Genomic DNA, 25,194 nt, shown 5'->3' on the forward strand with positions numbered 1-25,194 from the left:
TTGTTGCTGAGATAACCATAAGCCACTGAGAAGCGCTATGGAAGGTAGGAATGTGTTCAGACTGGCAGTTTCACAGGAACTGCTGCAGAAGAGAAGACCTCAGTAACACTGTTCCAGATGTTGATATATACATACAGCTTGTAGGCTTTGCAGATACAGATACTGATATATACAAGTAGAAAACATTTCTGTTGCTCTAGCAATTCTAAGATGTAACACAGACTCTGACTCATGGACAGACTCACTGATTGACATGCCGTAATCATTTATATAGCTGGCACTGGTTTGGCTGACGTTGCACCTGTTGGCTTATCTCATACATGGGATGATTTGCGCTCAGGAAAGAAATTAATCCGTTCCTCCATGTCCAGTTCCTCCAACGAAAGCTTTTCCTTCCACTGGTTTCTTGTGACTATAAACACCAAGCTGCTTCTTAACCCCATGGCTGGGGTGCTTCCATGATCTTATAGTTTTCGTACTACTTTGCCCCTCCTTTAAGGACAATGAAATGTTGGCTTAAGAATCTAAGATATCAATGAGTATTTTGTCCATGCATTCAAACCCTTATCTTATCTCTTCATAGCATAACCAGGAAGTATTCAATTAACCAGTTTCCTGTTTTGTCTCAACCAGGAAACTTGGTTACCAGGTTCACAACAAGCCAGGATATTAAACCAAGTTCAAATTGTGGTTTCAATATCCTGGCTTTTTCTGAAGCTGGAAACCATACTTATTTACATATTTATTTTAAAATCATATAACCAGTCTACTTTTTGAGGACTCAAGCTGGCTAACAAGTCAAAATACAAAATCAATATTTCAAAGTATAAAATAATCCCCAAATTTGAATGGAAAGGGAAGATTATGGCTAATTAGAGACTTCCAGGTTAAAATTGCAGTTTACTCAAAACTGTGTGAAATACTTAATTTAATAAGCCAAGACAAGAACAATATATAATTGGCTGAACCAGCTCACTGTATCAAGTTTGTGTGTATAGGTAGAACTACACAAACCCTCAAATTTAAGAAAGTCAATTAAAAAAACAAAGCTGGCAATTCTGGCATCAAGTGCAAATAGAAATGTGCACACACAAAAAGTCATCAGATAATAATGGCAAAATGGACAGAACTGCTGTTGATCTATTTGCCAATTTATTTATTGGAATACTGCCCTTAAGTACCCATGGCACTTAGCAAAAATTATAAACAAAAACAATGCAAAATCAGAACAAAAAATAAAAATAAGCAATTTAAAGCTTATTAGTTCCACATGGAGAATTTGGGTTCACTGTTCACACAGTTTGTGATATTTTGGCATCTGAAGTAACAACTTCTGGTAAAAACAAAACACTTTGGCTGCAATCAGCTTATAATTTAAGTCAACAGGGAATAACTCAAGTTAATAAAAGTAGAGTTTATTCCACTGTAGTAAATTATTAGTTGCTAGAGCATTTGCTTCTTTTATCTGGGCTTCATTCCTTATCTCTTTGTTAGTGGTGCACAACCAAAACAGCTTTCAAAATAGATTAGTTTGTGCTAATTTATACTGTATGCAAGATTATTTCTCTGTACTGATTAGTAGTGGGTTAGGCAAGGTAACTTTCATTTCTTAACTAGCTTTTCAATTATATAATTATGAAAGCTGTATGCAGCATAAGGAGTCAAGAAGGAGGGAAGGACAAATCCTGTTGTCAGGCAAGATAAGATAAACGAGACTAGAGATGACAGTCATATAATACTCTCCATTGTGATGTTTAGACAAAGGGCTCTGCATCTAGAAATCTACAAGTAACAGGAATGAGGGCAAGCAGCAGGCACTGGAAAGAGAGAGAAACAACAATGCTTAAATATAATCCACAAAAACAATTTACCCAAATAGTACAGTTCCTCCCAGGATCCAAATATATGATGATCTGGATCCAAAGAACAGTGCAACTAGCTCTGCATATTCAGGGAGGTCTGAGGATTCAATATTCCTAGCAAAAGCCACTCTTGCATTATGCCAAATTACTTTTGAAACTGCAATCTTGGTGCTCCTCCAAGTCACTCTATCCTGTACACTACTTTGTCTCTGCAAAATAGCATTTGGGTTTGCCATTCGGAAGAACCCCACTGGGCATATATCCAAACCATCTGAGCACACCTAAAGTGGCCCTTTGGGCTCTGGTCCATGTTAATAAATCTCAAAGTCACTGTTAACCCAGCTGGAATGTAGAAAGCTGCCTTATACCAAAGTCAGGCCATTGGCCCACCTAGTTCAGTACTGCCTCTACACTAACTAGCCGCAGCTCTCTGGAGTTTCAGACAGCCCCCAAGCCTTATCTGGAGATGCTGGGGACTGAACCTGGGACCTTCTGCATGCTCTGCCCTGAGCTACCGCCCTTCCCTGCCCATATAAAACTGCTTTATAGCCCGGCTACTAGTCCATCCAGTCCAATCTTGTCTACTGTTAAATGGTAACAGTTTTCCAAAGTTGTAGGCAAAAGTCTTTCCTGCCTCAAGAGCTTTTAAATGGAGATGCCAAGGACTGAACTGCCACTTTCTCCTGCATACAAATCAATGTGTTTGATTTGTTGAAAGCCTCCCAGACTGGCTAGAGCAACCCAGTCAGATGAGTGGCATCAGGCCCAGCCCTGGTACAGCTTCCCTCTCCACGGTTCCGGTCTCAACAAGGGAGCCTGTCATGGGGGCACCTGGTTATGCCCTCTCAAAAAAAAAAAAAAGCACCTGGGGAGAGGAGCCCCCAGCCCAGCACATGCCAGGCCTCTGTGAGATATACTGTACTACTTCAAGATTACAACTTTGCCACCATGCCATAAGGTTGCCATTGACATTCAGTCTTCAGTAACTACTCTATATATAACTCATGTGCCAGATATTTTGAAAATATAGCATTAGTCTACTGTCCAGTTGAAGAAATTTCCTTTTTAAGTGCAATAATAGAACTATTAAGCAGCAATCCTAAATCGTTGACTGAAACAGGCAATTGCAGGATTTACACACACACACACACACACACACACACACACACACACACACAACATTCCAGTATGTTTCACTGGAGGAGAAATGTTTTGTATTACTATTTTACCAACTCTTATCAATGCCATTTTTGAAAAGCTACTTTAGAATTTGAGAAAAGCTCGGCCTCTTTGAGGAAACAGATTACACGGAAAACTAGAGCTTTTCCATTTTGCTATGGCAACCAGGGTGCACGGCAGGCGTGCAGACTGAACATGAAAGTTGAGCTTTGTGAGCAATGGATGTTTTTTTAATAAATAAATAAATAAATAAATAAATAAATATCAATGTGGCAAGGTCATAATTTGCCCACCCCCAGTATCTAGGCATCTTATGAGGGAGGGATAAGGGAAGAATGGAAGAGAGGAAGTAAGAAAGCAAAAGATCAGTTTCATGAAACAGGCAGTTTGCCAAAAATGTGATACATTCTACTCTGCTAAATTTAACCTATGCAAAATAGATATATCTTTATATTACATAAGACTGAAGGCATTAATGAATTATTGATGGATGTTGGACTGATAAATGTTGATATGCAATCAGATTCTGGGGGTGGGGGAGCGAGGAAGACGCATACAGTGCTGATAGCTTTGTTTAGAAGAATCTCTACATAACCATCTGCAGCAAAAGATAAGCCTACAAACACATCTCTGCATTGAACTAGATGCATGTTAGTCTAGGCACCTTTCAGCACATCATCTGAAGACGTGGTACAGACTAGCATATATCCTATTAAGCCACACTGTGTGCCACCCTCCAGTTTCTTATCCAAGCAAACAAGCACAGAGGCTGCCTTCACATGGCACAGTAAACCTTAGTTAGCAGCTCACCTTGCCTGCATAGATCACATTTGCTTTGCTCCTCCCCTCGCACTAGCAACTTATGATGCCTAACTAGTTTTGCCAAACCAAGGTATGTGATTAGCTTTGCTTAAACAAATCATGGTCAAGAAGCCGGGGAGTAAAACAAACCATGACTCCTCATTCTGGATGCAGCACTAAGTCAGTGGTTTGTTGCTTCCACTCACACCAGGCAGAATGAATTAAAAGTCACCCGCACATTCATGGTAAGCCACAAGTGCAATACCAAAACCATATTGTTGCAATACTGCTGGCAAATTGTCATACTGTACCAGTGTTAAACTGCATTTAATGTTGCCTTTTAAATTGTTATAACCCACCCTGGGAGCTTATGGTGAAGGGTGGGCAATAAAGCAAACAAACAAATAAACAACTGCCTTACACACCATTCCCAATTTTCAGCACAGAGATCTTAGTGCAACTGGTAAATCTAAGCCATAAATCTGTATCTGTGCTGTACCACTTCTGACAGCAAAGAAATTCAGTGAACATAAAAAACTGGCATGTTGTTGAAAGGAGTAGTGGTAACTTGGCTGGGCAGAGCTATAACCCATGACACTGCCATATTAATTTTCTACATCTAGGGAATCTCTTCGTACAAAGAAGCATTTTCACCTGGACCCCCACCTGCTATCTGAAATAGAATAAGACACAGGTTGCTTTACTTTGATGATCAAGGATCTGGAAACCAAGCCTTATGAGGAACGGTTGAGGGAGTTGGCATATTTAGCCCGGTAAAGAGGAGACTGAGAAGAGATACGACAGCCATCTTCAAATATCTAAAGGGCTGTCGTATGGGAGGGAACAAGCTGCATAAATAGGAGTATAGCATCTAGATCAAGGGAAGTAATAGTGCCACTGTATTCTGCTCTGGTCAGACCTCACCTGGAGTACTGTGTCCAGTTCTGGGCACCACAGTTCAAGAAGGACACTGACAAACTGGAACGTGTCCAGAGGAGGGCAACCAAAATGGTCAAAGGCCTGGAAACGATGCCTTATGAGGAACGGCTAAGGGAGCTGGGCATGTTTAGCCTGGAGAAGAGGAGGTTAAGGGTTGATATGATAGCCATGTTCAAATATATAAAAGGATGTCACATAGAGGAGGGAGAAAGGTTGTTTTCTGCTGCTCCAGAGAAGCGGACACAGAGCAATGGATCCAAACTACAAGAAAGAAGATTCCACCTAAACATTAGGAAGAACTTCCTGACAGTAAGAGCTGTTCAACAGTGGAATTTGCTGCCAAGGAGTGTGGTGGAGTCTCCTTCTTTGGAGGTCTTTAAGCAGAGGCTTGACAACCATATGTCAGGAGTGCTCTGATGGTGTTTCCTGCTTGGCAGGGGGTTGGACTCGATGGCCCTTGTGGTCTCTTCCAACTCTATGATTCTATGATTCTAAGCTTGTTTTCTCCTGCTCTGGAGGGTGGGACCCATACCGATGGGTTCAAGTTACAAGAAAGGAGATTCTGACGTAACATCAGGAAGAACTTTCTGACACTAAGAGCTGTTAGACAGTGGAACAGACTCTCTTGGGAGGTGGTAGGCTCTCCTTCCCTGAAGGTTTTTAAGCGGTGGTTGGATGACCATCTGTCATGGATGCTTTAGTTGAGATTCCTGCATTGCAGGAGGCTGGACTAGACGACCCTAGAGGTCTCTTCCAACTCTACAATTCTGTGATTCAATACTACCTCAGTGAGAACTAGGCCTTAAAATTTAAAACTTTCAGAGTACTTAAGCAAACACCCAGAGATTTAACGCTGATGCTTTTGAAGTGCAATAAGCAATACCACAGGCTCTCTCTTAGCACTGGGAAAATGTAAATTCACCAGGTATTGCAAATGTGTTTGGTAGATTTAAGAGGAAGTAGGAAGTGTGAGTGTAGGTGGCTTCCCACGTTTATTTGAACAAAACTACTTTCTAGTTTGTAGCTGGGGAACATATATACACTCTGAAACCAATTTGCTGTGTTCTGTTGCTTTCTTCTGTGTTAGAATCACAGAATTGTAGAGTTGGAAGGGATCGTGACGGTCATCTAGACCAACCCCCTACAATGCAGGAATCTTTTGTCCAATGTGGGGCTCAAACCCACAATCCTGAGATTAAGAGTCGAATGCTCTACTGATTGAGCTATCCTAGCAGAGTCAAAGTAGCTGTTGTTCAATGTGGTTCTGCACACAAAAGCCATACCAGCATGTTACTGGTAAAATAAGCCAATGAACTTTCACCTCTTGTCTTGAGCCAATTTGTATTTAGCTGGTGATCACATGAATTAAGAGCCTATGCAGTTCCAAGGTAATTCGCTACGGGACGGAGGCCAGTCAGCTATTAAAAACCAAATAGTAGTTTTATAAAACAGTTGGCTGATGCTGAAATGTCGAGAGACAAGGCTAAGTAGACAGGTTAAAATGCATCTCAATTTTATAGGGATTGTTTACAAAACTTTGCAGCTCAAGATTGTTGTCATCACTAGCAGAAAAGCAACATGATAAAAATTATCCTAAACCTGATTCACAGAACAGAATGGCATTGTTAGAACAATTTTAAAGAAAGTTATTTCCCCCTGCTTATGAATCAAGAAGTTTTGAAAGGCAATCTGGTCACGTGAAACAAGAGGCAAGCAGAGGAACACAGGTCTGGTGCAACAACAGCGAAGCTATGGTAGGCCTTAGTATTACGCCCTCATACCCAAAATATCCCCCATTGTTAAATATCTATTACAGAATTAGAAGTATTGACCCAGATTAAAGTTTAGAACAATGGACTGGAGAATGTCAGTTAATGCAAAAATGAATCAATGAATATTCTATTATCTATTCCCATTAGCCACTATAATTATACATTTCAGTGGTGCAAAAGTGCAATTCCATGCCATCAAATACTCATGCACATGTCTTGCATACATTTATTAAAACAGGGGGAAACAGACTATAGTTTGGAAACCAGAAGATATTTGTACCACCACACAGTTTGGACAAATATCATCATTTTGCAGAATAACCACAGAACACAACATTCTTGGCATGTTAGAGGAGGAAACGTTGCTTGCTTATGGTGTTGAAGGGAAGCCACAGACAACTGACATGTTTTCTATACAACTAAGCCTTGTACTTGGAAAGAGAAAAAATACCGCAACAGGAAAGAAAGAAAGAAAGAAAGAAAGAAAGAAAGAAAGAAAGAAAGAAAGGAAGGAAGGAAGGAAGGAAGGAAGGAAGGAAGGTAGATAGATAGATAGATAGATAGATAGATAGATAGATAGATAGATAGATTATGGCCACAGTTAGAGTTGCAAGACTGTAACTTTGATCCAGAGAAATCTAGATCTAAATAGGTATAACTGAACTTTGTGAAATATCTGAAAACGCTTCAGTTTTTGACAAGCAATGGCCAGTGATTTCAGCTCAAGTGATTTCACTCAGGTGGCAAAAGGCAGCAGCGATTGCAGTGTGGCGACAGCTGTGGCAAATGAAGAGACAAAGTGCCAAATCCAAGAAGAAAACCAGCTCCAATGATGATCCCGACAATCCGGTGAGGGAAAACAGGTAAGGGCTCCAGGGTGCAGGGTGTTTAAATGGCCAGGGCACAGACCAGAGGGAAGCCTTCCTGCACCGTCAACTCTGCCCCCTGGCCCAGCCTGTATCCAAGCCTGCAGCCCCATTTGCCAATCTTGGGTGCAGGCTAGGATCCAGCTCCAGACAGGATGCCAATCCTAAATTCTCTCGTCGGAGTCTTAGAGGAGCCTCCACTGTCCTGCAATGCCGCCACACTGATAAGCGGAGTGAACTTTTCGACAAGTTGCATGTGAAACTCAAAAATTTCATAAGTGATTAACAATACAGTGCAGGGAGCTACAATATACTAAGAAAAATAAAGGCTGTATAAATAACCACTTATTCTCCAAGTAGTCTGGGTGTTTATTATTTACATTTTGCTCTTGTCATTAAAAGTTTAACACCCCAAAACTTTGTTCACTTCTTTCTACCATGGCTTTGAGAACTCTGACTTCTTCGTATTGTTTCATCTTGACTGTGGTACTGCTTTACTTTTTAGTACACCAATCCCTCATCATTCCCCACTTTTTATTTTGTTTTCTGCCACTCTTTTTTCCTGATCCTTTCTTCACTCATCTCTCCACTACTATCAACTAGGTTTTCTTTTCCATGCCATATCCATTTAAAGTTCCCTCTCTTTGTTGATGAATGCTTGTATTTCTTCACTGTGGATATTCTCAGCTTCAAAAGTCAAAGGTTATAAAATCTTAATGCAACAACTGAAGGCTGATCTCAGGCATCTGTCCCTCAGATTTGCCTTTTCAACTTCTCTATTACTTCCTTATTCTTTGTACCAGAGGTAGCCTCCAGATGTTTTCAAATACAACATTCAACATCCCTGACAATGGTGGCCAGGGCTGATGGGAGTTGTAGTTTACAATCTAGAGCAGGGGTCGACAAGGTTTACCTCACCTGGGCTGGTTCACTCCTGTGGAGATCCTCTGTGGGCTGGATTGTGAGTGTGCATGAGCATGTGCACCTGCGATTTCTGGCATCTGCGTAGACATGATTTCCAGTGCCGTGGGAGCAAGTCCCGTGCCGCGCTGTGCCGGTTTAGCGCAGCGTGGAGGGGACTCGCCAAGTAGGCAGCTCGTGGGCCGGTTAAACGACCCCCATGGGCTGCTTGTGGTCCATGGGCCTTAGGTTGCCGACCCCTTATCTAGAGGGCACAATATTGGTTATCCATTTTTTTATACACTCATCTCTAAATTATGCCTTGCTTAACTTCTGTCTAAAAGTGCCAATGGAGTATAAAAGCAGCAATAGTCATATTCACCCTTTCAAATGTCCCTAAAGGTATTCCAGGGATCAGTCAATATCCTTGGAGGGATGTTGTGGTGTTGTTGTTTCATTTATACCCCATCCATCTGGCTGGGTTTCCCCAGCCACTCTGGGCACACAAGGCCAATTCTCCCTATAATACCCTGTACTAACATTCAGCTGCTTTTTCCTACAGATATAGAATATTTACAGGTCACTCATATTAGGGTAGCTATGCAAAACAATGACTTCCATTGACTAAATTTGCAGTGCACTGAAATGTTGGAAGCCGCCCAAAGTGACTCGGGCTACCCAGTCAAATGGGTGGGGTATAAATAATAAAGTGATTATTAAAATGATTTCCATCTTTGCCAATAAGTACTCTCACATTTTCTTTACTTTGCCTCAGACAGTATCACACCAGATTAGTGATAAAGACTGAGCTGAAAAACTGGTGATAATTATATTTTGAATGGGGAAACAATCATGCTTCTCTGTTCCTAGTCTTTACTGCAAACTCAGATTTTTAAAATTATTTCCTCCCGCCTCCTACCAAGTTGTGCCTAATCAAGTTGTGCAAACTCCCCCATTCCATTTTAAGAATATTACAAAATGCAGATTCAGGCTTTTTCCCATCTTGCCCAACAACATTTCCTTCTCCAATTCCCTCCAACCTGCTTTTTGTTTTCTTTTGTTTTTTGCTTAGCATCCAGCCTAATGAAGTGTTTTGATAGAACATGAAAACCCCTCTTGTTTGGGACTTCAGTTTATCTTAATAAGGGGTGGTGGTGGAAAGAAGATCAACAAGGAAAAAAATAAAACCACTCTATTACTTTGGGTTCCCACCCCAGTTAAATTATCAACACAGCTACATGCAATGTGTGTCCAGAATAACTTGAAGTTGTTGTTTTTAACAAGTATTTCCCCAAAACTTTAAACATTATTCTAGTCTTGTGACATGGGTAAAACTGATCTCATCTGAATAGAACTCAGTATTTGTTTGGCTATTATATTTCTGTGCAATCATTAAATGAACATCATTACTGTATCCAGGAACTATACTATTGTAAACCTTATATAATAATATGCAAAACAAAATCAGCTCCAAATTCACTCTGCAAGCACAGCTGCCTATGTTCTTATATATGGGTTTGAAACAAATATACTTTTCCTTCCTTTGTCATGACAGCTATTCCAGGTTTCTTCTGCTTGGATTACTGCACATAGACCTTTTGAAGTGACATGTTTGGATTGTTTCTTATACTTTATCCTGGGAATATTGATATATAAATAGGAACCTAAGCAGCTGCATTAAACAGAGTCAGGGTCCATCTTGCTTGTTGTTGTTTAGTCGTTTAGTCGTGTCCGACTCTTCGTGACCCCATGGACCAGAGCACGCCAGGCACTTCTGTCTTCCACTGCCTCCCGCAGTTTGGTCAGACTCATGTTTGTAGCTTCGAAGATGCTACCCAACCATCTCATCCTCTGTCATCCCCTTCTCCTTGTGCCCTCCATCTTTCCCAACATCAGGGTCTTTTCCAGGGAGTCTTCTCTTCTCATGAGGTGGCCAAAGTATTGGAGCCTCAGCTTCACGATCTGTCCTTCCAGTGAGCACTCAGGGCTGATTTCCTTAAGAATGGATACGTTTGATCTTCTTGCAGTCCATGGGACTCTCAAGAGTCTCCTCCAGCACCATAATTCAAAAGCATCAATTCTTCGGCGATCAGCCTTCTTTATGGTCCAGCTCTCACTTCCATACATCACTACCATCTTGCTTAGCATTGTCTAAACTGACTGACAGTGGCTCTTCAGGGTTTCAGACAGAGGTCTTTCCTGGTTCTACCTGGGAAAACTGGGAACTGTACCTGGGATCTCTTGCACTGCGAAGCATGTGCTCTACCACAGAGTCACAACCCTTCATCATTGAGAAGACCCTCATTCCTAAAACATGCCAGGGAAAGTTCAGTAGTGTGGTTCTCTGCACCATTCTACAGACGCAATACATCTGAATTACTTCAAATTGCTGAGTTTCAGAGTTAGGTTAATTGGTGGGAAAGCTTTAGATTTTCCAGCTCACACAGCTGGAACAAATCCTTTTAAAGCACAAGAGGTCACTTGCTGCCCATCTAGAATATTGGTTTTTAGTCTTCCCAATTCAATATAAGCATTTAATTCACCTTGGAAATTCCTAACAGCTTTCTCCATGATTACTTTTGATCTGATTTTAAGTTTAGAGGGAATACTTTGGCTTCCAAAGCCTGCACTTTTGAACTACTTATATTAAAAGTAAAACCAGTTTAAATTGCATTTCATTTTCTATACAAATAAATTGTTACAATAATGTCCAACAAAGTATCCATTGATATAAAAACTCATTTCCCCCACAAACAGGAATATCAGAATTAGAAACTTAAATCATTTTGAGATTCTAAGGCTCCCAATGAATTCGTACAGTTGACTGAAGGCCAATTTAGGTATTACCCAAGCGCTGCAGCTGCCACCTATGAATGGTTCTGTCTCACATCTCTCACCATTAACACTTGAAGTGGGGAACCACATAGAATAAACTTCTCCAGAATAGTCCACACCAATCCTGAAGCTGTTTAGAGGCTAACAGCACTGATCCAGAAATTTTCTGAATGATTCACCTGAATGGCTGTCATTCCCCAAACCCGATTATATGCATTTTTCTATAAGGCATGGGGCCGGACCACATGGAACAACGAACCACACTGAACAAAAACATATCACTCAGTTTTTTTAATTGGTCCAACAAATAATCAGATGCAACATTCTGGCTTTACTTAGAACACCTAATTCCAAGACTCTTAATATTCTGGCTCAAAGTTCTCAAATAGTAACTGGGAAAATTATCCCAATACAAGGTAACAAGGCGGCCAATAAAAGGGCATCAAAATAGGTTAGGAAGGACCAACTTCCAAAGTTTTCCGCCAAGAAATTGACAGCAATTTCTTGCCATCTATCCCCAGCACACAAGTCTCTCACAACAGCCCAATACCAGTTATTCCATACTCTGTCCTGTGTCTTGGCAGCAGATACAGGCAATTTCGACATTCCGCACTGGTTTGCTCCAATTTATTTATTTATCTATCATTTAATTACATTTGTATACTGTCTTTCATCCAAAGATCAAAGGGTGGTTCACAACATAAACTGCTACTCATCCAAAGATCAAACTGCTACTCTCTTACAGTTCCATGCTTCCCTGACACTTATTGTTTCTAATTTAAAGTCTATTAACATGAACCCAGGTATAAAGACACTAATGTCTTTAACACTCTGTTAATCCTTTGCAAGCTACCAATTCCTGCAAAAAAAGCTTTCAGGCCTAATGAAGGTTAAAGAAACCAGTGGCGTAGCGTGGGTTGTCAGCACCCAGGGCAAGGCAAGTAATTTGCGCCCCCTAACCCGTGGATTTGCGCCCCCTAATCCGCGGATTTGCGCCCCCTAACCCATGGATTTGCCCTAACCCCCAGATGTTGCGCCCGGTGCGGCCGGCCCCCCCTGCACCCCCCACGCTACGCCACTGAAAGAAACAGCCCTCCCGTTCATGCCCACTTCCTGAATGCTGCTGCTAGAAAGCTAAGCTTTGGAGAATGTGGATAGGAGCAGCTTGGAATGGGTACCCCAAATTTATTTGCAAGGCAAGCCTAAAACCAAAGTTCAAATGGATTTTAAGCTAAGATAGCAAGAACACCCCTTATTTCCAACCTGAATCCCATCCCAAAATTCAGCAACATCACTACATGTGGATCACTAACCATCTCAGATTAAAGCAGTCATGAGAAAGGGATGGCTCGATGCCAGCTGTCAATTTGTAGCGAGGTTGTCATCTAAATTGGTTTTGCAAAGGACTCCCCACTCCAAAATCTGGGAAATCCCCAAAAAAATCCACATAAGTCTCCTGTTGCCAAGCTTTCCCTTTCACACAACAGCTTTGACTGCAGATTTTTTCACTCGTTTTTTTTACCCAGGCAGCTCTATTTACAGTGCCAGCAGCAGTTTTTGATCCAGGCACATAAAATCCAAGAATGGCTGTGCATTGGTTAAGACAATATTTTCCCCTACCCACAAAAACCTGCCCTTGTGTCATTGGACTCACTTCTGTTGAGCCTCATAGTCATAACATTAGATTTTGCTCAAAAAGCCAGGGGAGAATTGATTATGGAAGTGCTTTCCTCTCTTTCCACCTACACACACACACGTGCTTTCCTCTCTTTCCACCTACACACACACACACACACACACACACACACACACACAGAGTGAGAGCCTCATACAGTCAATGTCTTGCTGTAAGCCCAAATATCCCTTTGCATCACCATCTTGAAATGAAGCCAGTGGTGCAAAGGATCTTCCTCAGAAGGCAGGGATCAAGCCACACCTACAAAGAAACCATTTTCCTGACACCAGGCCAGGTGACTGACATGTGGGACAACCTTGCCCACTTGTCAAAATGGCACATTGGTCAGCTTCTGTTCCCCACTCTCTGCTCCCCATGTCTCTGGTCAGGAAGTGAAAGAGCAATCAGCACAGGATAAGTATTCAGAATGAATAAAACTAAACTGTAATGCCTTGATCGCACAGTACCAGCCACTCCTAAGTGGCAATTTTCCACAATGGCCAATATTTGAACAAATGCATGTTGATGTAGTAAAGACACCAGTTCAAATTAACCAGTTCGACATGTTTCTTGCTTCAATTTCAATTCAATTACTATATAAACCACAAAATTAAAGACACGTGGCAGCTTAACAAACCAAAATGTAAATTCATTATGTTTTGCAGAATACCATGTGAGGTGGTTGTGCAAACTGGCTACTAATTCTGTAATTAAAAATGATGAGTGGATTAAATAAATGGAAACCCGATCTAAGTTTTCCCTTCCCCATCTAGAAGGAAAGACACAATGACCACACATGAAAGGCCAGGAAGTTAGAAGAGAGGGAATAGCTAAAGGCAGATCACACAACCCACAGCTATAATAAATTATAATAATAATTTATTTATACCCTGACCATCTGGCTGGGTTTCCCCAGCTACTCTGGGCGGCTTCCAACAAAAGATTAAAATACAATAATTCATCAAATACTAAAAACTTCCCTAAACAGGGCTGCCTTCAGATGTCTTCTAAAAGTCAGATAGTTGTTTATTTCCTTGACATCTGATGGGAGGGCGTTCCACAGTGTGGGTGCCACTACCGAGAAGGCCCTGTACCTGGTTTCCTGTAACCTCACTTCTCGCAGTGAGGGAACTGCCAGAAGGCCCTCGATGCTGGACCTCAGTGTCCAGACCTGAAGGACGGGAGTGGAGACGCTCCTTCAAGTATACTGGGCCAAGGCCATTTAGGGCTTTAAAGGTCAGCACCACATTTGTGGCTCACATTTAAGCAACTCCTCTCTGTGAGGAAGAAGGTGGCAGACCTGGATCATAGCCATATGGTACCTTGGAACCAAAAAGGTGGCAGCCCTATGGTGACTCCTTCACAAGCACATCTCACCTCATGAAAATGACGTGGTAAAAGTTATCACCCAGGGAAGAACGTCACAAAATAATGCAAGTGCCTAGTCAATATAGGACAGAAGCATTAAAAGCAGAGTTGACATATTATCACATATGGATATCAGAACTATGCAATGTTATCAGGTCTTTGTTCTTATCTTCTGGTTCCCACATGTGCAAGTGCTAATTATGAAGCAATCACAGTTCATATCAGGAAGCGACAACAATACTCCCTTCATAGCCCGTTCTACTCCAGTGGTTTAGAACTACCACCAGCCAACCTCTTGAAAACTGCTGAGGGCCTTGAAAGACCACTTCATGCCCTTTCTGCCTATTGTAGCAATTGTAATGTGCTGTGCTGGATGAGGTATGATTTTTAATTGTATTTTTATGCCTTTTTATTTCTTATATTTGATTTTATTGTATTCCAAGTGCTTCCTTCCGCCCTCCCCTCCAAAAAAGAAAGAACATCACTTCAAGTCTGTCTGGTTTACCTTATGGGCAGACTGGACAACTGGGTTCACAAACACTGCCCCCACTGTTCTTCAAAGATGTGCCACAGACCACCATCAGAATAAAGCTTGCAGTTCTTATATTAGCAGAGATGGAAATTAATTTTAGGTGGTGCACTATGCAAAAGAGACAACAGAAGCCATTGCCTAGTTGCTGAAGGGCATGTAGCTCTCAAAAAGTAAACTTCCATCATCACCGGGTAGATAGTCCATTTCTTCTAGTTTTAGGATTCTATTGCTTGGCAGATATATTTAATATCCACCACAACACAAAAATAGTAAAGGTCATTTTGGCCTGCAAGAAAAATCCCAAAATCTTAAGTAAGCTTTTGAATACTCCAGAACTTGCATTAGGATGATGAAATGTACCATCCAGGCCAGGCATAGGCAAACTTGGCCCTCCAGATGTTTTGGGACTACAACTCCCATCATCCCTGACCACTGGTCCAGCTAGGGATGATGGGAGTCGTAGTCCCAAAACATCTGGAGGGCTGAGTTTGCCTGTGCCTGATCCAAGCCACTGAAGAGCTCTGGCGCTTCCTTGTGATTTTGTAATGTTAGGGTTGGCCTAACAAAGGCATTGATTACTAACTGTGGATTTTTCTGATGAACCAGCACAGCTTCCTTTACTTTTTGTGTGATTTTGAGACCATGAAATTTAGCCATTCGGGACAGGGATCCTAAAACTGGAGCATGATACTAGTTGTGAATGCTTTTAAGGTATTTTCCTTCAGTAAAATTCAGACATTATGTGGCCATCCTCGTTTAGCAGTTACTCATTAACTATGAATAAAAAAAGGTGAAGATAAACATGTCTGGCTGCCAAATTACAGTCATCAATACTTGTACCTAGCCGAGAACTGTTTGAAGAAACCCACAATAACTGGAAAACACTGGGTACACCTAGAAAGTACACATACAGCTCACTCTTTTATTTTAAAGAAGAAAAGCTGTTCCATTCAGGTTTCTCCTGACCTGATAAATCCATTACTATATGAAAGTTACCCGCTTATCCACTTTGGGAACCATGTATTTAAATAGTGATACATTTTCAAGCAGTGGACACAACTAAAACACAAGTTAAAGACAAGTTCCGTGGCTCTCAAAGGGAAAGCCAAGCATGTGCTTAAATTATCCCAATGTGAAATCAAAGGAACTTTCATTAAGTGCTTCACTTGGCTGAACAATGCTTCAAATAAGTGTTATGGTTAATGGCTGTAGCTCCTTAAGAGCAAGCGATACATCTTTGCATTGCTAAGAATTCAAATCTACTCCAAAATGTGCAGCCGCTGATTTTTTTAAAGAGTTGTGGATCAAGAACTTTAGCCTATCCAGTTCTTAGCATGCAGTCAAGCATGAGTACTATTTTAAAAGAAAGGTGGTCACAGATGATGCAGTTGCATTGCTACTGAAATTATGGCCATCATCTTGCATTTCACTTCATTCACCTCCTAACACTGATCTCAGGTGATCAAGCACCTATGAGTTTGGAGGTGAAACAAAACAAGGTTGTGCTTTCTACATATTATGGTGGTTCCCTAATATACTTCTACACATAAAAGTGTGTGAAGTTCTTTAGAAGAACAAAACAAGAATGTTGCTATCCGTTCGGCAGACCTATGGATGCGGAGGGAAAAGAAATGATAAAATGCTAGAGTATTTTAGACTATGGCATTAGATACTGCATCTGAAACTGCAGCAACTGCAGGGTCAAGGTCACTCTGAATTACTGCAGTAAGTATATAAGAAGAGCCCTGCTGGATCAGGCCCATCTAGTCCAACATCTTGTTCTCACAGTGGCCAAGATGCCCATGGAAAGCCTGCAAGCAGGACATGAGCGCAGCAGCATTCTGCCTACCTGCGATTCTCAGCACCTGGTCTTCAGAGGCGTACTGCCTATGACAGTGTAACATAGTCATTGTGGCCAATTGCAATTGACAACATTGTCCTCCATGAAGTCAAGCAACTTGCGTAGCCTGCTGGTCACACTGAATCCTCAAATCCTCCAGCAATTCCTCCCCCACAGTGGGAGTCAGTAACCACTGGACTGTACAAATTAACTCTCCTGGCTGGCTATCAAAGGATGCAATGCAAGCTGTGAAGTGTGTTTTCTTTGCAGTCCGCGCTGCCACATGGTAGGCCCAATTATGTGCGTTAGCCAGAGTTCAGTCAGCTTTGGAGTGAGATTTGAACCACATGTGCAAGCCTTCATCTGGCTTGCTTCACACCTCAGAGTGTGAACTCAAGGAACTGCTCAGTCTCTACAACACTGAGGAGGCTGCCCAGGAGCTGCCCATTTCATCTTGCTATTGCATAAGGATTGTTGTCTTTCTCCTCTGAAAGATCCCCCAGAGCATTCAAGAACCTTTCAGGTTCCATCAGTCTCCAAAGGTGGGCCATCTGAACAGGAGTGCAACCATTACAAGGAATGCATTTCACCACCATCTTTGGTCCATCCCTCATATCACTCACAGTAAAGACCAAGTCAAGGGTGTGTCCTGCCCAATGTGTTGCATCAATGATTATTCTGATGCAGCCACATAGCTGTCATGAAGTCTTGAGCCTCCATGTGGATATGAAGTCACCTAGGCCTAAGTCCCACAACACTACACCTGTACCTCAGCTCACTTAGTCAGGATGTCATTGGGTTTTCAATAGGCCAGCAGCATCCCTTGGCCATTTTTCTGGCCCAACACTAGGAGCAGACCCTCTAAGGTCATCCCATGATCAATAGGTTTTCTGGTAAAGGAGATGGTGCTTCTATTAACAGCAACAACACACACACAGAGAGAGAGTCTGGTCTGGAGCTGTATCAAGTACCCAGATGCACAAAGCTGAGTTAGGTAGTACTGGTAGTACACACCAGGTCAGTCCTTTCATCCAAAATCAAGTCATAAATGAGCATGATTTCATGAATTGACCTGGCATTCACTAGCAACACCAACAAACCTGAAGGCTCAATAGATAAGCTACCAGAGGTTCTATAGGAGTGGGAGGACTTGGGCAGCAGACAGGGACAAAACATCTAGGGCTTCCTGCCCCTGATGGTGATCAGCTATTACATTCCAACTGTATCTTCCCCAGCCCACTACCACTGACACTGGGACAGCTTCTTGCAAGATAGGAAGAAGGATGAGTCTGGGCCTCACCAACCACTGGAGGCAAGAGGTGAGGGGATGAGGGCACTTACCATAGCATTAGCAAATGAATTTGCTAGCACTGTTGCACACTAGCGTCAATGCAGTGTTGTCAAGCTTCCCATGCTTACAATATTTGCACATTCACTTGCAATAGCAAGTGTCCTCCCCTTGCCATAATCAGTGACTTTGCAAACATGTTAAGCATGGAAAACCAGACAACACTGCAACAACATTAGCCTGAAAAAGCAACCTTTTCCCATTCATTTTTCTAGCTAGTCACAACAGACAAACAAAACATCTTCCTCCCTGACTTAACTCGCTAGCTACAGTTCATCTGCGGAACTGTTCTCTCTGACACACACACTTCCTCTTCAGAGCACTAATCTCAGTCCAACCCCAGCAAGCAGTGATAGGAGTCTTGACAGGCCCTTGAAAAGAATCTTCCAGAAATTATTGGTCACCGAGAAATCATCAGTTGCTTCCATACTAGCTGTTGTGCCTTGAATCATCAGTCACTCAACTGATCTCAAGCAATCAAATACATTACACATTACATTAACATATTGTAACGCTTGAGAAACTAATTTATGTCATACGTTCACATAGAAAAAATGCACTTCAAAAGTAAAGAGCATGTGATAAAACAGGCTCTTATGAAAGATCGGACAATATAGCAGACAATTATTAACTAAAGTGCAGTAACACAAAAAGGACACATTCTACCCCAGCCAACTTAAAGATGAATACCAAATTAAGCAAAAAAATCAGAGGGAAATAAAACATGCCTGTAAACCTGCAACTGAGGAAGACGCTTCATGTATCTGATGAAGTTTTTCCCAGTCCACAAAAGTTTATAATAAAATGTTTTAACCTTCAAGGTACTTACAAGATTCCTTGTTGTTTTTGATACAACAAGCTAACATGGCTACCCCTCTGGAGTTACAAAAGCTCTCAGTTGCCACAACAACTCTTAAAATATCAGTATGCTCATATTAAAAACGTAGTAAACTACAACACACAAGTCCATGTGGAATTTTAATTTATCTACATTATAATCACAGCAGTGTTTTTTAAAATAAAATATCACATGAATTAAAGAAGACTTGGGAGTGGGTGGGGGAGAACCTAAAAGCCCTACAGCCTTTCTTATTTTCTTTGCAAAACACTGATCTCCAAATATAGAACAAGTTAGCTAGACTGACTCAAGTTTGATTGGCAGCTGACAGCAAAAACTTATTAGCAAATAATGTAAAGCATGTGTCAGAAACAGAACTGAATGTCAGAAATAACTGTATTGGTATTATTCCCGTGACAAAGTGTAGGGTTTAAGAGCTCAGCAGACTTGGGCTTAAATCTCAGATCATTTCAGTGAGCAACTATGGGCAGGTCAGAAGGCTACTTCCTGCATTGTTTTTAACATGTACACGTAAGAAGATGTGCATGCAACATAAGGCAGATACACTTGTTAGTGAGTTGGCATTGGCCACAGCTGCTCACTGTGCTTGCCTCCATGTTAAAACCAGAAGTTGCCTCCCGCCTCAGTTCCCTATCTGATGAGTATCCTCTACTTTTTGTGAGAATGAATATATTATTTCTTATTTATTTCTTACATTTGTATCTCATCTATTCCTCCAAGGTCACCTAGTGAGCTTCACAGCTGAGTGGGAATTCGAACCTATATGTCCCAGGTCCTAGTCCAACACTCTAACCATTGCACCACACTGACTCTTAATAATAATAATAATAATAATAATAATAATAATAATAATAATAATATATTTATATTCCGCCCTCCCAAGCCGAAGCCGGGCTCAGGGCGGCTAACAACAATAAAATAGTATAACATTCTAAAATCATTTCATTATAAAATTAATTCAAATCAAATTGATGGCAACCATTAGGCTAAAGGCCTGGTGGAACAGCTCTGTCTTGCAGGCCCTGCGGAAAGATGTCAAGTCCCACAAGGCCCTAGTCTCTTGTGACAGAGCGTTCCACCAGATTGGAGCCACAGCCAAAAAAGCCCTGGCTCTAGTTGCCTACAAAGTTGCCTGGCTCTTAACATCAAGGTACCTTGTCAATGAAAAGCAAAACTGCTTACGTTCATAAAGTACAACTAGCTTGCTTCAGAAGAGTTGTGGTATAACTTTTCAGGTATATCCCTCTTGACCGTGAATAAAAACCCCATAAGGTTATTTATCACAATAAGATGTGATTTTGGTAACTGGAAGAGTTAACAGCCATGCAACACAACATAACATTTGAGTAAGTATGAATAACTTTTTTTAAAAATACCCATTATGGGAACACCCAAGCATTACAAACTGTCAGGACCAGTTTATTTGCTCTGCCCTGTATGTCAGCACATATTTCCCACCACCATTAGAGAAGGGGAAATCAGGTTACAGGAAAATGAGGTGCAAGTCCAGAAGACTTGGCCATGGCAAGATGGCACTTTGAGCTTAGCTTCTTTCAAGATCACCTTTTTTGTAAGCTACTTACTGGTTACTCTGACTGGGAGATTCTGGTTTTGCATGTCACTTTGCTACCATGAGTAATACAATGCATAGTATTCAGTACACCTGAAACTAGCAGAGGCTTAAAAACTGTTCTTGGAAACTGTTCCCTTAGCTCAGTTCTGCCAAAGAAGAACAACTGTTTCCTCTGTTTGCAGCTTTATGTTGCTATCACTCTCAGAAAGGTACATCTTTTCTCAAACCACTTCCTGGCTCAGTCTGAAGGAGAACTCTGAACTTCTGCCATGGAGCCTCGTGGTGTGCTTTGTAGGCAATTATTGCCAGAGAAAAGAGCATGTACTTCAGCCAAAATCATGGCCTCTTGAGGATCTCAGCAGCAGTAGGTGGTATTAATGCAGGTTGGGACAGGGCAGCAGGAGGAAGAAGAACAATATATCATTATGTGCTTTTCCTATATGTTACCCAAGCGAGTTAGCGTCAGCAGTCATCAAGGTCATAGAAGCCTTGTGAATTAGGATAGCTAGCTTGCCACAACCAGGGAACAAAATATATAGCCAACTAGTTCAAAAGCTTTAATGAAAGCTGACTTTTCAGGACTGTGAGCTCATCAACACAACACCAGTAAGCAAAGGTCCTCTAAAGTAAGGTGTCTTTATTATGAAACTGCACTGTGCTGTTCTGAAACCTTGGAGGTTTCATCAGAGTGGGGCACCTGGAGGCAAGGTTGGGGCATTCTATATGCTTTATCATTTGAGGCTGACACCCAGGGGTCGTGCAGGGCTTGTAGCTAAAATTTTGATACAGACTTCTTAGAATTTTAAGAGCCCAAACTCTGCCAGGCAAATGTGGGACATATCAAGGAATGGGAACAGTCAAAGAACACGGCAGTTGCCTGTTGCAATATTGCAAGTTTAATAGCACCTTCAGCTGGGGGTGGGGGTGGTAAACAGTTGCAACAACAGGCGCACCTTTGCTGCCCAGCTAGAGCAGCAGTTAACTGTCATGACTCCTCCCTGCCAAGGTGCAGTGGAAATTATAGCTGGGAGACAATGTCAAGGCACTCTGTGTTCTCAGCACCCTCCCAACATAAACTCTTCAGGCATAAAACACGATACAAGCACATTCTACTCTAATTTAACTTTGCATCCCCTTCAGATGTAATACCAAAGATCTTTTGATTAATGGTGCAGACTTCCAGCTCCTAAAGATAAAACAAATCCAGAAATTCCTTCACTTCTAGGAGGAATTAGGGAAGCGGGCACACGCAAATTAGAACTGCTTTGTACATAATTTTTAACCACATATCTATTTTTTCAATGCTAAAGAAGGGGGGATGCATATTTTGCAAATGTGTGTGCAAAATGAGATGTTGAACAGAATCCTTTGTTGGGGGAATCAATTGGTCATTACTCCCTGCATGGCATTTCTATAGGGATATATTCACATCCCTATGTCCCATTTATCTAAATGGAGCTTATTAGCTCTGAGTGGACATGTATAGGATTACAGTGTTAAGCGCCTCTGTGCACGCTTGCTTGAGAGTAAGTCCTAGAGATCTCAAGGAGCTTATTTCCAAGCAAATACAGTATGTGATTCACTTGTGTTTGGAATCCTTGCCTTAACACATTGCATGTACAGTGGTACCTCGGGTTAAGTACTTAATTCGTTTTGGAGGTCCGTTCTTAACCTGAAACTGTTCTTAACCTGAAGCACCACTTTAGCTAATGGGGCCTCCCGCTGCCGCCACGCCGCCGGAGCACGATTTCTGTTCTCATCTTGAAGCAAAGTTCTTAACCCGAGGTAATATTTCTGGGTTAGCGGAGTCTGTAACCTGAAGCGTCTGCAACCCGAGGTACCACTGTACACTCTATAGCAGAACTATTTCTCCCCAGTAAAACCCCGACAACTTAAAAGAGCATTTAACATCAGATTTCTTTCTATCCAAGTACTCCGCCAGCAGAAGAGTCTTCAAGAAGCAAGCAAGCAAGTTCTCTCTCAGCCTGCTTGCTTGTCGAGAGATTACAGGAGCCGCACGGACACCGCGCCATCAGCTTGTGACACCTTGACCTATGAAATCCTTCCTGCTGGAGCAGCGCAGGGAGAGAGAGGAACCATCCTGCAAAGCGCTCAGGTAACAAGCCAGCGACAGGTGTTTCCCGTCGCCTCCACCACAAACAGCGCCCCCAAGGACACCTCTCCTTCCCGCACACGTGTCCCTCTGTGGAGCAAGGGCGGCCTCGACACCTGAGCGCTTCGGGAGTCCCTCCCCAGAACCCCACGAAACAGAAAAGAGCGAGGGAGAGAGAGAGAGAGAGAAACACGTCTGTACGCGCGTGCGTGTGCAACGCCGCCATCCCGGCTCGGTGCTCCATTTTGGCGCAAACCCAAATGTAATCAATAAAGTGAGTTGGCAGCGAGCAAGGCAAGCAGCGCCGGGGTACTTACAGCCATAGCGCGGTCTCTGCAAGGCCGGCGAAGAGGGCTCCTCATAATGCATTCTCCCGGCTCACAAACTTCTGGAAGCCAGGAATAATCCGCTCTTTCACCGTCCTGCCGCCGCCGCTGCTCCACAAACACACACGCACAGCAGGGGGAGCCGCCTGTTCCTGCCGCGCACTCCTCGCCTCTTCCGCAACAGCCCTCCAGGCAGTCTCGGTCGTCCTCGCAGCCGCTGCCTGAAGCTTCAGAAGCAGACGACGGGGACCCAGTCTCTGGCAGTCGGCGGACACCAAACCTGAGGCGAGCGAGCGGGCGGGAAGGCGCGCCTTTCGTCTCCTCCTTCTCCTGCAGCCGCCGCCGCCGCGCGCGAATGAAGTTGGGCGCAGGCTGAAGGGCGGCTCTCGCCTCCTGCTTTCCCTCCCCCTCTCTGATTCGCTCCTTCGCGACCAGGACTCGTCCCTTTTACCTGACTCGCCTCTTTGAGCGCTCGGCGCCCTCTCGGGCCAGGCAGCGGCGGCGACAGATTAGCTCGTTGTTCCTTGGCGCGCTCAGCTCTTCCCTGAGGGAAGCCGCCAAAGTGAACTCCTTTCTCCACCCCCAGCGCGCTTCCTCTCTTCCTCGCTTCTCCCCGGCCCCGTTATTTAGGGGGGGGGAGGAACAGAGCCTGCTCCACAGCGACCCCTCCCGCCTCCTGCCAGCGGCCGTCGACGCAGCCGGGTGGGCCGAGCCCCCTCCTCTCCTCAGCTCGCAGCCTGCGCCAGGGGAGCGCCGAGGGGAGGCCAGGCGAGATGCCTCCGGCCGGGGGGCTCTCCGCTTTCCACTTCACCGGTCTCACCCGTCTTGCCCCGGTGTGTGGCTTGTGCGCTTTGCACCACAGAAGTTTAAAATAAAAACTGAAAACGCACGCACGTCAGGAAACAAAAGAACTCGCCTGTTTTCATCCTATTTCTGTCCCAGGCAGTTGCTGGGTTACAGAGAAACGCTCTTGCCCCCCCAAAGATACTTGACCAATAAGCACCTCCTTCCAGAAATAGAAAGTCTTGTCTGCGTTGTGAGGAGCACCTTGTTCGCGGCGCTTAGGCTTCACCGTTACAGGCTGGAGTTTCGCTCCTTTCAGTGCTCAGGTTTGGAACATGTTTTATTATTCTTTACTGATGACATTTGTATGCCACTTTTGCCCTCCAGGTTGACCCAGGTTCAACAGTACATGGTTCTCCCTTCCCCATTTTATCCTCACAACAACCCTGTGAGGTAGGTTAGGTTGAGGGACACCAGGTGAGCTTCATGGAGAGGAGATCAAAACCTGATCTCCCAGGTCACAGTCCCAACTCTCTAAGCATTACACTACTCTGGCTCCCCTAGGTAGTGAAATGAAAGTGTTCTTGAACAAGCATGGAAAGGGTTTCTTTCCTTACTCAAGGACTAGGGTAAATCCTCCCGCATCAGAGACTGACAGTGCAATCTTAACAGTGAGAGGTTGTGGTTTCTCAACCCACTCCAGCTGGTGTTAAACCAGAGTAACTAAACGATGGTGGCTGAGGGGAAGTCCTGCTGGTTTAAGATAAGCTGAAAGAAGTTATGCATGGGGAATCGGGTGTGTTGGCAGCAGAGAGAAGGATAAACAAAGATATACTGCATCCTAATGCCCACCCATGGAAGTCAATGTATTACATCTCTCCAAACGTAGATGTAACTAAATTCACCCCATAAGACACAATGTAAGGGCAGAAAATGAACCTGCCCAAGCCCCGTTACAAAGAATAGTTGGACTGCAGTTTTGCTAAATCTGTGATCTTAAACCCACTTTCCTGGGAGTAAGCCCCACTGAACTCTGAGTAGACATGCCTAGGTTTGCAACCTTACACAGGGTGTTTACCTGCCAGATTAGAGTTGCTCTGCTCAGCTGCAAATAGGCCACACACATTTAAAGGGAGATTTCTTCACGAATAGGCATGACATAGGATTCTATTGTAACTAAGACTGGCTCCAGTAGGAAACTGAGTAACTTTCCAAAAAAAAATCTTAACATATTAACTGATATGCCATGGCCTGGGTACAATACCACCTGCTTCAACCTTTTAGAAAATATGAATTCACACAGTCGTGTATCTGAAGCAGCTGCTCAGTGCATGTAGCCATTCGCTGTTTAGAATGGTCATATTAACAGCTTCTAAAAGATCCACCTTTTCAACATAACCTGTGAGCATGAAGCTGGAGAGCTACAAAGAATACAAAAGTGTCTCCCTATTATCTATGTCTTGCTTGTGGTTGGGTTCCATGACTCACTGAGTCAATGTTTCAAAAAGTAATAGGAAAAAGAAAGGCTTTCGTATTTATCTCCAGGCTTTGACCCTTCTAAACAAACAACCACAAAAAAGCTTCACTCTGTTAGAGTTGAAAATGAAAATAAACAAGCTACTG

At 42.9% G+C, this 25,194-nt stretch overlaps 1 protein-coding gene across 2 annotated transcripts in view; it reads right to left on the minus strand.

The window, feature by feature from the left end:
• Nucleotides 1–23,769, minus strand: part of IQGAP2 (IQ motif containing GTPase activating protein 2) — a 130,189-nt gene extending 106,420 nt beyond the window's left edge. Inside the window, exon 1 of one of the 2 annotated variants that reach the window (XM_083577344.1) lies at nucleotides 22,780–23,769. In XM_083577344.1, the coding sequence (XP_083433470.1) occupies nucleotides 22,780–22,831 (52 nt within the window). In that variant the 5' untranslated portion in view covers nucleotides 22,832–23,769. The remainder of the gene's footprint in view (nucleotides 1–22,779) is intronic. The other variant, XM_083577343.1, reaches the window with a different exon arrangement.
• Nucleotides 23,770–25,194: the final 1,425 nt, after the last annotated feature.

This window comes from Podarcis filfolensis (assembly GCF_964270895.1).
Source record: "Podarcis filfolensis genome assembly, chromosome: 11".
NCBI classification, from domain to species: Eukaryota; Metazoa; Chordata; class Lepidosauria; order Squamata; family Lacertidae; genus Podarcis; species Podarcis filfolensis.